Source organism: Rhagoletis pomonella, unplaced genomic scaffold (assembly GCF_013731165.1).
Source record: "Rhagoletis pomonella isolate Grant_MI unplaced genomic scaffold, Rhpom_1.0 Rhpom_scaffold_00007, whole genome shotgun sequence".
Taxonomy (NCBI): Eukaryota; Metazoa; Arthropoda; class Insecta; order Diptera; family Tephritidae; genus Rhagoletis; species Rhagoletis pomonella.
This window is the reverse complement of record NW_023458561.1, coordinates 67,819,229-67,832,759: the sequence shown is the minus strand read 5'-3', so window position 1 is coordinate 67,832,759 and position 13,531 is coordinate 67,819,229. Positions and strand designations below refer to the sequence as shown.

The window sequence follows — 13,531 nt, the reverse complement described above, 5'->3', positions numbered from 1 at the left end:
ACTAGCATGCACTTTTTCGACCAGTGTACAAAAACGAAAAATGCGACAAAACATTGCATGTCTGAAAATCGCATGCCTAAAATACTTGTAATCTTGGACAAATTGGAGAACGAACAGATGTAATTCAAAATTTACGTTTTTGGAGATTTAAACATACGATTAACAAGCTTGATAAGGAGAATATGCTCAGCTATTATACGGTTTTCCAACGGCACCCCTATTACGTAGTTCGCTCTCTCATTCGTAATTCGCACTCCAATTACCCTTCGAATTATTTAATACGCCATACAAAATTTTGAGAGCGAATCACGAACAAATCGCTGCTGTCCCTAATTTTTATCGGAAGTTTATCGAAACCTGTTCACAAATCAAAACTGGCACTTTTTCTGAGTTTAGAATAAAGTTAATAAATGTGTACATAACCAACTTAATACAGAAATTAATAAATTTTTAGCAATAAATTTTATTTTGCATCAATTTTGTACCGAAGAAAAAAAAAAAGCAAAACACAGAGACGGAGAACTGTCAAATCGAATCAAGAATGTACCCGTGGTAATGGTGTCATTCGTTATCATAATTGGAGGAGCGAATAAAGTAATTCACGGCGCCGTGGGAAAGCCGTATAACAGATGAGTAAACTTCACAAAAATGGCAAAGATATTTGTCTTCCATCCGCCTTTTAGTAGGTATACCAATTTTAAGAACTGATCAAACTTTGATTACGTTTTCCCACAAAATTGAGATTTGGGAATAATTCTCTATATTATTAAATGTGCGATATGTACATATATGAACTTTGGATTATCCACTAAGACGCTACGCACAAACACTCTTGGCAACTCCGACCATCAGCTTAAAAATTGAGAATAATAATAATCATGAGAATTTCGAAATTACATACATACATACATACTTATAGAATCTATAGAATCATAGTTAAATTATTAACAACAATACAATACAAGTAGACAAGCAGACAGTAAAAACAACAATCTTTTGTGTTCCGTTTCGTTTGTACATAAATAAAAAAAAAAGATACACAAATAACCGTGATGCTTAATTCACTATCGAATCGTGTTGCTAGCCACACAGGTACAAATAATTTATACGTAGGTATCCAATTAAGTACTTGAAATTCCGTGAAGTGTTTTTTTTTTTTGAAATAGCAATACATAATACTGAATAATACTGTGGAACAGCCATTTTGGGGTCTGAATTAGAGATGGGTGCAGTACTAAATATTTAATTCCAGTCCCGATCCCATCCTTACCGACCTACAGTTTTTAGGTCTCCAACCCGATGTTCTTCAGATTTATACCACGGGTTCCGATATCTATAATACGTAGCTGTTTTTCTGCCGTTCGGTTTTGTATAAATCGCTCAATCTCGGTTGCTGGTTCGAAAACGCCCTACCTCAGCCGATGGTCGAAGAACGCTTCGAAAGCGCCCTTTACCAATATAAATTCAATATATCGGCAGCCGAGATAGGGCATTTTTGAACTATTTGCTGTGATAGGGAGATACATATATTGTTTTAAGGAAGATTTTCTAATATTTTGGAAGTTGCTGAATTTATCGGGAGTGTCGGGAACGGATTTTTTTTGAAAGACCTTCCCCTTCCGCCCATCTCTAGTCCGAACCAAACTGTACCCTAACAATAACTAACACAAGTGAAAATCAAACCCTAAAAGGATTTTGCCCCACCTCATCCCACGTGTTTTATATGTATGTACATTAGGGTGGTCCAAAAATGCGTGTGAAAAAGTAAAGTCGGAATTTTTATGCTCTCAATCCCTAGGATTGTTCTATACCGAAAAAAATTTACCCTTTTTTTAATTCAAAAATTATTTAGAGGTCGCTCAAAGCGCCCAAAGTTTTCCATGTATTTTATATGAGGTAAAAACAGCTTTTCGTGGAAATGGTATAGAATAGTTAAAAATCAATATTTTTCTACCAGAAAACTCGGTTTATCTGCAGGAGATTCCCGATAATAATAACCAATTGTTTATTTAACCATTCTTTCATCGCAACTATAACTTATAGGTTCGCCAAAAACCCACAAAAACCCCGAAAAATGCGATGAGGAGACCAATAAAAAATCGTTAGTATGAGAAATGGTTAAATAAACAATTGGGTATTGTTATTGAAAGTCTCCTGAAGAGAACCAGAGTTTTCCGATCCAAAAATATTGACTTTCAAAAATTCTATACCATTTCTACGAAAAAATTTATTTTTCCCATATAAAAATATGTACATGGAAAACTTTTGATTTCAAAATAAAAAAATAGGGGTATACTTTTTTCGATAAAGAATCCTAGGGGGTGAAAGAAAGCATTACAATTCCGACTTTACTGTTGGACCACCCTAATGTACATACATATACTGTCCCCTTTAATGCACACAAAAGGGCCTAATTAAAATTTTTTTGGAAATGTGCGTTTTTTAAGTTCTTCCAGTTACTCTCAGATTTATCCAAGCGTCAAAATTTAAAGAGTGGTTTAAAAACGTTTGGGAATTGTTGGTATTTTGAGAGCATCAGAGCAAGTATTTCCCTCTTTGTTATTTTTTAAGGCTTTTCGATTATTGTACAAAATTAGTTGCTTAAAAAATGCTGCAAAGTCAAAAAATACTGGGGCGGGAAAACAAGGAGGTACGCGACATTTTAATAAGTTTTGGATATTTTTCTCTTGTTTATTTAATGTTAATTATTTTTATTATTAAAGTATAGCTCAGTATCTGACAAAAGCTATGCAAGTCGAAAATTCAAACTTTGTGCAAGATTTATAAACATTCTTCTAACAAAAATAAAATTGTGAAGTTTTGTAACCCATTACATTTTCGTAGGGTGCAAGTTTGAAGTTGCGAGGATATACCGTTGATTTTTGGCAATTTTTTTTTTTGCAACTGTGTTGTGCATTTTCCTCCAAATGAAATAATTGTCGAACATAATTTATATGGGAGATAATGCGTGACACCATCAGCAAAAAATATATTATTGGGCTACAAAACTGCATGCCAAATTTTTTTTTTAAGAATTCTGCTTTAAAAGTTTGAAATTAAGAGGACACTTTGTCAATTTTTTTCTAATTTTTGTGTAAAGATTTTAATTCGGACATATGTCCATGACATTTGTTATGAATGGATTTTTTCAGGTACCCTCCATAGTACATATGTAATCTCCCAATGGTTTGGGTGGTATGCAACTGTAAAAACATATCATCATATATTATATATATATCATATGTATGATATATCATATATCATGTCATACGTGTTAGGCTTTCTTTATCATTAAAAATATTTTTTTTTTGTATTTAATTTAATGATATTAACAGTTGAGTAAAGGGCGCGGCTTTTATAATAGTCTCGTATGTATGTTTATGTATTTGCTTAAAAATCATTTAGTATATACTTGGCACCACAGATGATTCTATTTTTGAAATTTTTTATTTCCGTTGGCGAAATTAGTTATTTAAAACAAATGCGCACATCCCATAACAATTGGGTTGTTCACACATGTTTGGTTAACAGGTTATCTGGTTATGTTGTTTACAAATTTTTTTATACAGTTTACAACAATAACATACACTACAGTATGACAACCCAAATATAAAGTCAGGAATAGATTCCCGGAATATGCCATACACAAAAATCTATATGTTCTAGCCCAGCCCAGATTTTTTGCCATAAATTTCATACATTTTCATACCCAAAAAACGTTAGGAAAAGATTATGTTATTTGAAAGTAATATTTTTTATTTTATTTGTTTAAGCTGAACATTTAAAAGCATGTACATATACATAAATATGTAGTTGGCAGTGGCTGAGCGTGTTGAGGATCGTGCTCCTATTTGTTAGCTTTCAGAAGGTGCCGAGTTCGAATGCCGTCAGTCGCTTCCTTAATTTTTTTTCGAACCATGAAAGTGCATAAGGAAAGCGTATTGAACGTAAAATTCAATCAGAAAGATTAAAAAAAAACAGCACCTCTCTGTACACACGTTTCTGCCGCACACTTTGGTAACAAAACGGATCGTCAAAGTATCCGAAAATGGAATCGGTAAACAGACAAAAATCCAGATTTTTTCTGGCTGGAAAACTATTGAACTCCGAAACAGTTTCGACTCACTACCAGTATGAATTTCTTGCCAAGATTCACAACCTTCAGCGGTTCAGCGGTGGGACTATCGAAGACCGATCGGAGACACCAAACATCGTCCGTTCCTTTAGAAGAGCCCTAGAGTCATCTATTTCGAATTTCGAAGGGCAACTACTACTAAACTACTTTTAGGGAATTCGTTAAACGCGTACAGCTGGTAAACTCAAAACTATTTTCGAGACATTGCGGTTTTTTTTACACACACAAAAAAACTTTGGACGTATCTATTGTATGAGTAAGATATGTTAACCAATTTGTATATTTTTAGCACTGCTAATGCCGTTTTCACAGCGGAGAGTTAACCCGCATTGTTCCGAAAATCTATAGTTTCGAGCAGAAATTAATGCGGCAGTGTTATTCTCCTTCTACGCGAAAATTTAGGCGATTCTATCAAAAGTACGCGTTCGAGGAATACAATGTTGACTAGCTCATCAAAAGCAAATCAGATGCGACATAAAAAATTTTGCTGCGCAATTTCTGCAGCTTTTCAGTAGATTTTTAGTTGAGCATCAACAGCAGAGCATCCTGCAAGTAACAAGGTTGCAATACTGCGGTAATTATTACGTAGCTCGAACACACCCGTAACTCGCCACTGTGAAAACGGCCCTTAGAAATGCTTTAAAATCAAGTTGCTTTGAATAGTTATTTTTCAAATCACCTTATCACTTATCCGTTCGTGAAATGTTCCAATCTATATCCCAGCATCGGTTGCGCTTATTTCTCAATCTTAATTTGTGTTGTAGAAATTCTCAAACCGCTGAGCTTCTTTCCATGTTCAACTTTGATTTTCACAATATTTAATTAATTATGTATTTTGATTTTACGCGCAATTTTTCTTATCTTGGACGATTGGCTGTATATGCATAAATACATATGTATGCATGTATGTATGTATGTATATCCATATGCACATATGTATGGTATGTATGTATGCTTTCATATATCTACATACATTATTGGCTTAATGTTATTTACGAGGTGGAGGCGATGCGCCAAACGATTTCGTAGGGATTCAGTGCGATTGTAAAGAATTATAACAAAATAAAAAAAAACGGAATTCGCAAACCGTTTTTACGCACAATCAAATTCTGTAGCGCAACGGCTGGAAAATATTTTATTTGCAGATACGAATATCCACTAAATACGATTACTTATACTATATGTAACTAAGCGCAAATACAGATTTATTTTTTTTTTTCAGTTAAGTTAGAGTATAAAGGAATGAGAAAATCACTCGCTTCCAAAAAAAACACTACACAACAACATCACAATAAAAACATTTATACATGGATATGACCGAGACAGCAGCACAATGAAAGTGGGCGGGAGACGCGCGGCATGCGGCACTTGGCGGCGACGGATATGATGGAGCGGCGCGCTGCTGATGGAGAAAGAAATCAGAAAAATTATATAGAAATTCGAGTTTCGCGACGACTAATGTGCGCTTTAAACGCTGCGCTCTTACTGCGATTGGAATTGAACTGAGTCGTATTGTAGGCACAGCAGTTGAGTTGAGCGGTACGCGACGGCTTTGGACGGTGATTTGTGGTGTGATGTTTCACGAGAAACCGGTACGATACGAATGCGCGTTTGTATATCCAAATCGGTCAGCGTGTTGTCAGCAACTGTCCGCGACGCCGATCAGCGACATGTTGAGTTGGTGGCGCATATTCTATGCATGTCGCTGAGCTGTTGTCTGGCTTGTTTGGAGGCCTGGAGCTAAAGCTGGCCGAATAGCCGAAGTTGACAAGTGGCAAAGTGGGCTGCGAGTGCAATGAAGCGGCAAGAGCGAGTAGGCGCGCTGATTGAGCGTTGTAAAGATAAACAAGTAAATACTGGTAGAGATATCATACAAGTGCACATATGGACATATGTACATTTACATCTGTATGCCCAGACTATTTAGGCTGTACTGGTGCTCGAAGTAAGCTTGAAACACCGGCTCCAATTCAGGCTCCGCTGAGCGCGACGTCAGCAAGTACGTCATGATTGACATCCACAATATGGATCTTGGAGAGTGTATTCCATTTGGAAGATCTCGCTTTTCGACAATGATCTTTTCACTTATGTTTACATATGTATTTAAATATCGGCACTTGTAAAAGTACGATGTTTTGTTTGCATTGAAATGAAGTTCATGAGAACGGCGTGGCTTTCGCAGACAGGCCTGAACGCTTACTCGTGCGACGATTGCTGCTCCATAGCAGTCTCTAGTTATCCACCCCCATTGTGGTGATGTAAAAATTAATCCTATAAACAATTTAACTGATTATCGCTTCAATGAAGTTGTTGTGTACGTAGTGGCGCATACTGTCACCAAACCAATAATTGCACATGTCTACAACTTGAGTGCACAGGCAGTAACTCGATTGACTTGATCTTCGACTGAAGTAGCATGAGAACATAATCCAACATCAAATTTAAACGGATTTAACAGCCGAGATTCGGCTCAAAGTGTTAGCGCCTGCTTGATGTGTCTCAAGTTATTGAAGTTGCTGAGGTCGATTAAGCTCGATTATTTGCTTCTCATTTTACTTTGATTAACGGTATTCTAAAAATAATTTCGGATCAGGACGACGTCCTCGGATGAACACCTCATCGATTGAGTTCAAAATCGGCGATATTAGGTGCCCTTAAAACTTTGATCCTCTCGGCGTGCATTGAAGTCAGTACATAAATAGGTGTTATTTGGGACATAAGGTTTGATATACATAAGTACATATTTTTTCTTCTTGTTTGGAGCTACAACCGTTAGTCTGTTTGGACCGAGACCAAAAAACGTCGCCAATTGCCTCTCTGCTCTTCGTCGTCCACGCGAGCAGGGCCCTAGGTCTTGCATAGAATAGTTCCCAAAGCCGTTTTAACTTTGTTCGACATCGACCATGTTTCTGGCCATATAGAAGGACGAGCCTGATGAGAGATTTGTAGAGCGTAACTTTTGTTCATCGAGAAAGGGTTCTGCTTTTAAATTGCCTACGGAGTCAAAAGTAGCACCTGTTCGCAAGAGTTATCCTTCGCTTAATGTCTCCAGGCTGACATTGTTGTTGATGTTTACCCTAAATCCTACGCAGACAAAGTCCTTCACTACTTCGAAGTTATAACTGGCAACAGTTATGTGTGTCGCAACAGGCAATTACATTTTGACACACGCGGAATAGAGACGAGCGGAGCTTCCTCTGTAGAAGAGTTAGAATGATCGTCTCGTTCGAGACGCAGCCTGAATTCGCCTGTAGGTAGCAGTGTCCTAGAAGGGATATTCCTTATCATTTGAATTAATGAAATCCAAGTACCGCAGACGATGTAACGATGAGCTGTATGAGCTTTACAATGACATGGACTTAGTGCATGTCCTCCGAAAGTATTCAACTCGGAACCTGCTGATGGTAGCAGAGGAAAATACAGGCCCCACTGCGATGGAAAACCCAAGTGGAGAGGGACTTGGTTTCTTTTGAGTTTCTTTCGACATTTCCGATTGGAGTCAGTTGGCATAGAAGAGAAACGACTTGCGGCCAAAATCGCGTCGATTAGCGGTTTACAGCGGTTGAGGCAAACAAGAAGAAGAGCCCTGCTTATATATAATTCCTAGCTTCCTTTTATGCTTTGAAGGTTCCTATTCGCCGTTGATTACTTTGATGCAGGCATATATTAATATTGATCGAACTATTGGCATATACTAGTTGCGTTCCAGATGCTTCACGATTTGCAGGTTTTTACAGGAAGTCGTTCCATATGACCAGCTCCCATAGGGTTTATAAATGGAGAAAACAGCTGTTCTTGCAAATCGTGAATTTCGTGAAAATCGTGAAGCATCTGTAACGCAACTACTATGTATATCCAGTATACTTTCTTCCGAACCAGATCCAGTGACATTTATACCTGACGTCTTTTTGCAAGTGAAAAGCGCGATTGCAGCTTTTTTACTAGGAGCGGGGAAGGGACTCCACCCTGTGAATTTCCCCAGAATAACACACTGCGGGCCGGCAGCTGGTAAATTAGTAAGAATAAGACCCGAGGTCTGGATATTGCAGTTGCATCTCAACTCCTACTTATCCACGCTCCACCCCCACATATCAAATACATGTCCGGTTTGTGAATGTTGCCTCCACGACACCAACCACAGCTTCACCTGCCTAATTACACTCACTCAGCTAACACCCCCTAAATTCTACGTTCTGATAACATATCGAGATTGAGACGATCAAATGGTCTGTGGTGGGTAGTTGGGTAAATTTGGTAAAAAAATATTATTAAATAGGAAGATTGACGCTTCATATGACACTGAAGATCAAATATGATATGTTATCTGACCGTAGAACTTTCCGCTCTTTCTGAATTTGATATAAAAAAGGGGGTTACCAGTTAAAAAAAAAAAAAAACATGTACACCTTCAGATGACCTTGAAATAGACCGCCACGTTATTTTGCCACTCGGCATGGAAAGCTTGTGTTTTATAATGAATTTTTCATATTTTTAAAAAAGTTTTAAGTTACAAGAAAAATGGGCAGTGTGGGATAACGTTCAGAAAGAATACACCATATATATATATTTATATTGTAGTTTGACATGTGCTCGCTATTTTTTGCCTCTTAGTTGATTTCCGAGGCGAGATGCTTTCGAATTATCTCCGATCGCACCGAAGAAATCGGTCCAAGAAGTGCGCTTGGCGTTCGGACTGTCCCCTTAGGTTCAGTTGCTCCTTCTAATGTTTTGTAACATTTTAGGAGTGGTAAATTCTACGTATCTGTGTGTACTAATGCTTCGGTATATTGGAGACACATTTTTAGTAAAATTTCTACACACAAATACGTTTCCGATATCGTTTGATATTTTTATGGACCGATATTAAATAAATAAAATATGAAATGTATGCATTTTTCTTTGTTGTTGTTGTTGTTGTAGCAGCAGTGCTACAACCTGGTTCGGTTCATACATACATATGTATGTGTTTCAATAGACATTGCAAATCATAATTATCTACTGAAATCATATATCTATAGAAAGACATATGTTTGTATGTATGTTAATATTATTCATGTTTATTGTTTATTTATTGTTCAAATACAGACTCCCTGAAGAAGGCGGGAAAAAGCGCTGAAACGCCTAGGAGGGAAAAGGAAAACTTATTTTCGCTTTTTATTTCAAGTAAGTATCGAAAAATTTTACAGAAATATGGCCCAAATCAATAGTTTTATAATTGTATTTTATTTTCAATAAATTTGTTTTCACCTATGTAAATCAAAATGATTGGACACAAATGTACATGCATTAAGGAAAGAAGGCATTTAATGCAAATTGAAATTTTTTGCTATTTTTTCTGCTGCTGAAGCGCTTGCCTGGTTCTCCTTAAAAGTATTTAGAATATCGGTAAGGACTGTAAAATAAAAGAAATGATATTTGCGTTATAAACATGAATACAAAATATTATTTCCAGTGTAAAAAATTGGACCTAAAAGAAGCGCTTACTTACGTTTCTTCTCATCGGCAGACATAAGTAGCGATAAAATGGTGACTTGATTATTTTTACTGATTTCTAGGAGGGTGGCAGCGGCTGTTTCATCCTTATTTGATAAGTAAAAGTCGCGAAGAGTATGAAGAATGTCCGTAAGAGTATCAGAATCAAAACCCGCACCAAGTATTTTGCGTATTTGCGATACATTAATGCTCTGTAAATGGCAAAAAAAAAAATGAATAAAATTTTTTGTATAAATGAAAACATGTTTTTAAATTTAACCATCTCTAAATCGTATTTATTACCTTTAAGTAATAATACTTTTGGGCAGGCGCCAATTCTTTCCAGTTAGGATAAAATTGCGCTGTGGACGTTGGAGGTGGCGGCAAGGGGCGCTAGAAGAATAAAAACTTTTTTTTAATCAATGCAAACACGAATTTAACTAGTAAAAAGAGAAAAATAAAATAAAATAAATTAGCAAAAATAAAATAATATACATGAAACAATTTTAACACTCTCACATTGTCTGCAATTTCGTTTGTCTTTCAAGCCCTCCAAACAAAATTCGAAACACTGAATACAAACACACGCATGTTAATTTAGAGACGGTTTATTAAGTTTTTCAGCCGCTACAACACAAAAATCTTCACCCTTAAACAACCCAATTGGATAAAGCTACAGACTGCCTTAGTTTTCGACAAAATTTGTTAATAATGATAATAACTTTGATGACTATTACAAATAAAGTTTGTGCTTTAAAGGACATTTATACAACTACAGATTCACACTTAATTAGACAAAAAATCTAATTAATTTTCTATAACTATATTTAGGCGTTCAGTAGCAATTGTTTAATTTTTATTATTAACTAAAAATAAATTTTTTGTTTGGCACGACTATATACTTTTTGGTAAGATACCCATAAACCAATTAGTGCTACATACTACATATTTTTGGTAAACATTCAAATAATAATATTAATAATAAATTCTTTGTGTTAAAGACGTGTTTTTTCAAGAGTCTTTGTCTCGTTTGAACAAATTTTTGCTACTTTGTTTAATGGCATCAAAAAATCTTATAAATAAAGCAATTACCGCCCAGAGGAAAGAAAATAATGCGCTTACATTAGCATTCAGCCGGAGCACATCCGTTCCAGACGTCGTGCACGACTTGTCCGCCTCTCCGGTTGATGAGGTTGTCTGCTTTTCAGTAGTTTGATTAGAAAGAGGGTACACTTCGTCTAATCGCCTAGATTTTTCTCCTCCTGTCGCTTCGGGTTTTTCAGCGTTTTTACGTTCCGTTGTATTATTGGATTTCTTGACCTCAACAAATGGACCACAGTTGCTATTAAATAATTTGTCTATATCTTCATCCGAGATTTTCAAATTTGAATTCTCCCAACTTTTAGTATCTTTGGGGCCCACAACATCTGCTATGGGCACACGACGAAGAGGCTTGGTTGAGCGTTTGTAAGGTGGTTTATCGATAGGCAAAATATCTATTATGTTGTCACTGGTTGCGCTGAAGTTTGGACCTTTTGCTGATTTTACTAAAACAAATAACCAATTAAATAATAGAGATGAAAACAGCGGTACTCCTTTTGTTACATACAACTTTTTCGTAATCTTTCATTGATGCGTTCCAAACTTTTATTTGCTTCACCATTCTTGGGTTCGATCATTAGAACAGTGGTACAATCTTTAAGTGCATCCATATTGTTGCCTAGACACTCATTGGCTTGCATGCGTCGATAGTAGGCTTTAACGCATAAGCTATCGATTTCAATGGCCCGGTCACAATCTTCAATGCAATCATTATATCTGACGGAAGAAAATGTCTAAATTATAGCGGCTATGGTCGCTTTTTACATAGAGAACTAACCTCTCTAATTTTAGATAGCAAAGCGCACGATTACTATAAAACACCGCGTCCTCTGGGAATATATCAATCGCGGTAGAGTACTCATAAATGGCCTTCTCATATTCGCCAAGCTTAACCAACGTATTTCCTTTGTTTTTCACTTCATTAGCTTGTTTGCGCTTTTCTTCGTTGTGGTCCAGGGGATTCTCTTTTTTCTCTGTGGGAGTAGAAGCTGAAATTGTGCGAGATGCGATATGATGACAGTTTCAAAACTTTTGTAATTATTTTACCACCGCTGGAGCTCGTCGGATAAATTTCTGCGTCCTTAACAACAGAAGCTAATTTAGATGGTTGCTGCTGCGGTTTATTCGTTTGAGTTTGCTGCTTTTCCGAAAGGATGTGACTACGTACTGGCACATTTTCCCGCTGGGGTATGAATGACATTATTTAGCTATATTTTAACTAGAATATTAGAGATCTACCTCTTCTTTTTCCGTGAATACAGGACGTCGTGTGAGCTCTTTTTCCTTGGCCTTCATTTCCTGCTCCCAGCTATAGAGATCATTAAGCGTGTTACGCACCTCTTCCGCATTATGACGCACTTGCAATTGAATTTCATGAGATTTTTTAACTGCATCCATAGTAGTTTTATGAATTGTTAATATATTTGGTAGTTTTTAAGCGGGTTCTTTCTTTTTTTGACTGAAATCGTGCTAGAAATAAATGAATTTGCTTTGTTTTCTTGCTGGTTCAATAAAAATGAACTGTCATGTCATGTTGATGCTGCTTCTTTCTGCTGCTACAGAGAACGTCAATTTATACTTTACGTTCTCTGTCTATACTTTACGTTCTATGATTACATCGATAGATGGCGCAACAACAAATTTTTTGCATTGTGGAGTTCGTGCTAGAATATCACACATAGATGTCGCGTACACTGTTTTCAGCGAAGTTGTGTGGACAATTCAACTACCGGAAACAGTACCGTTACTAAAATTTAGGGTCGGATATGCAGTGTTTTAATGGTGCAGTCAGAGCAGAGAACGTTTATAAATGCGCCTTCTCATTTATAAACGTTCCCTGACAAAATTGATTTCTTGGCGTTCATTGTGCTTTAAATGTAAAATATCTCAAAATATAGCTTTACTTCTTTTCATAATAGCAAGTGATTAAAAAATACGCTGCAAAACTTAAATAAAAATTGTTTTCTCTGAAGTGTCCAGTTTAATGGACAAATCCATTGAAAGGGCCAAACCTCCAAACACATTTTAAATAGGGCGCGAAACCAGCATTTAACACTTCCACGTGCAACGTCTCACATAATCGTGTTACTTACAAACATACATACATACATGCATACATGCATACTTATGTATGTATGTATGTATGGACATAATTAGGTAGTTGCATACTCCTTTACATTGCACAAGGAGTTGGCGTGCGCGCCCAATTAGAAAATTAATTTACTACTGCAACTGCTGAAAAGTGAAATTAATTATTTGCGGATATCTGAGTATTTACATACACATGCACTAATGTCTACAGCAATGAAAATAGTATTTGCTTCAATACAATTATTGACAGGTTAATAGATTATTAGGGTATTCACAAGACGTGTTAACCGACGTAAAATCTTAAGGTTAACATCTTTTTTAATTATAATGGTTTTAGGGGATTTCTAACTAAACCGAAATTCTTTTAAACTGATAAAGAATATATAATTAGCCAACCCCCCAACCATTTTAACCGCTATTTTACATAAACAAGTGTTAAGCTTAAGATTTTACGACGGTTAACACGTCTTGTGAATCCCCTAATTATGTATGTTGGGAAACATGTTGTTCGCTAATATACATATATGTATCATTATTTTCAGTTTAATAAATTAAAATTTTGAGCAACTAAGAATTCAGTTTCAATTCCTCGATACTCAAATAACTAAACATTTGTTTGTATTTGTTTTAGAATATAACACCGAACATTCTTTGTACGGAAGAAAATGCATAATACCGTCAGCAAAAAAAAGACAAAAATCTTATGTTAAGTCCTAGCTACTTCGAATGTGA

At 36.2% G+C, this 13,531-nt stretch overlaps 1 protein-coding gene across 1 annotated transcript; it reads right to left on the bottom strand.

The window, feature by feature from the left end:
* Positions 1–9,337: 9,337 nt before the first annotated feature.
* On the bottom strand, positions 9,338–12,258 carry LOC118743382 (RNA polymerase II-associated protein 3-like). The gene is made up of 8 exons (XM_036476012.1): positions 11,948–12,258; positions 11,756–11,891; positions 11,487–11,697; positions 11,217–11,425; positions 10,730–11,154; positions 9,911–10,000; positions 9,624–9,819; positions 9,338–9,527 (listed from the first exon to the last, which is right to left on the bottom strand). Exons 1-8 carry the CDS (start codon positions 12,104–12,106, stop codon positions 9,439–9,441), a joined length of 1,515 nt encoding a protein of 504 aa, XP_036331905.1. The 5' UTR covers positions 12,107–12,258; the 3' UTR covers positions 9,338–9,438.
* Positions 12,259–13,531: the final 1,273 nt, after the last annotated feature.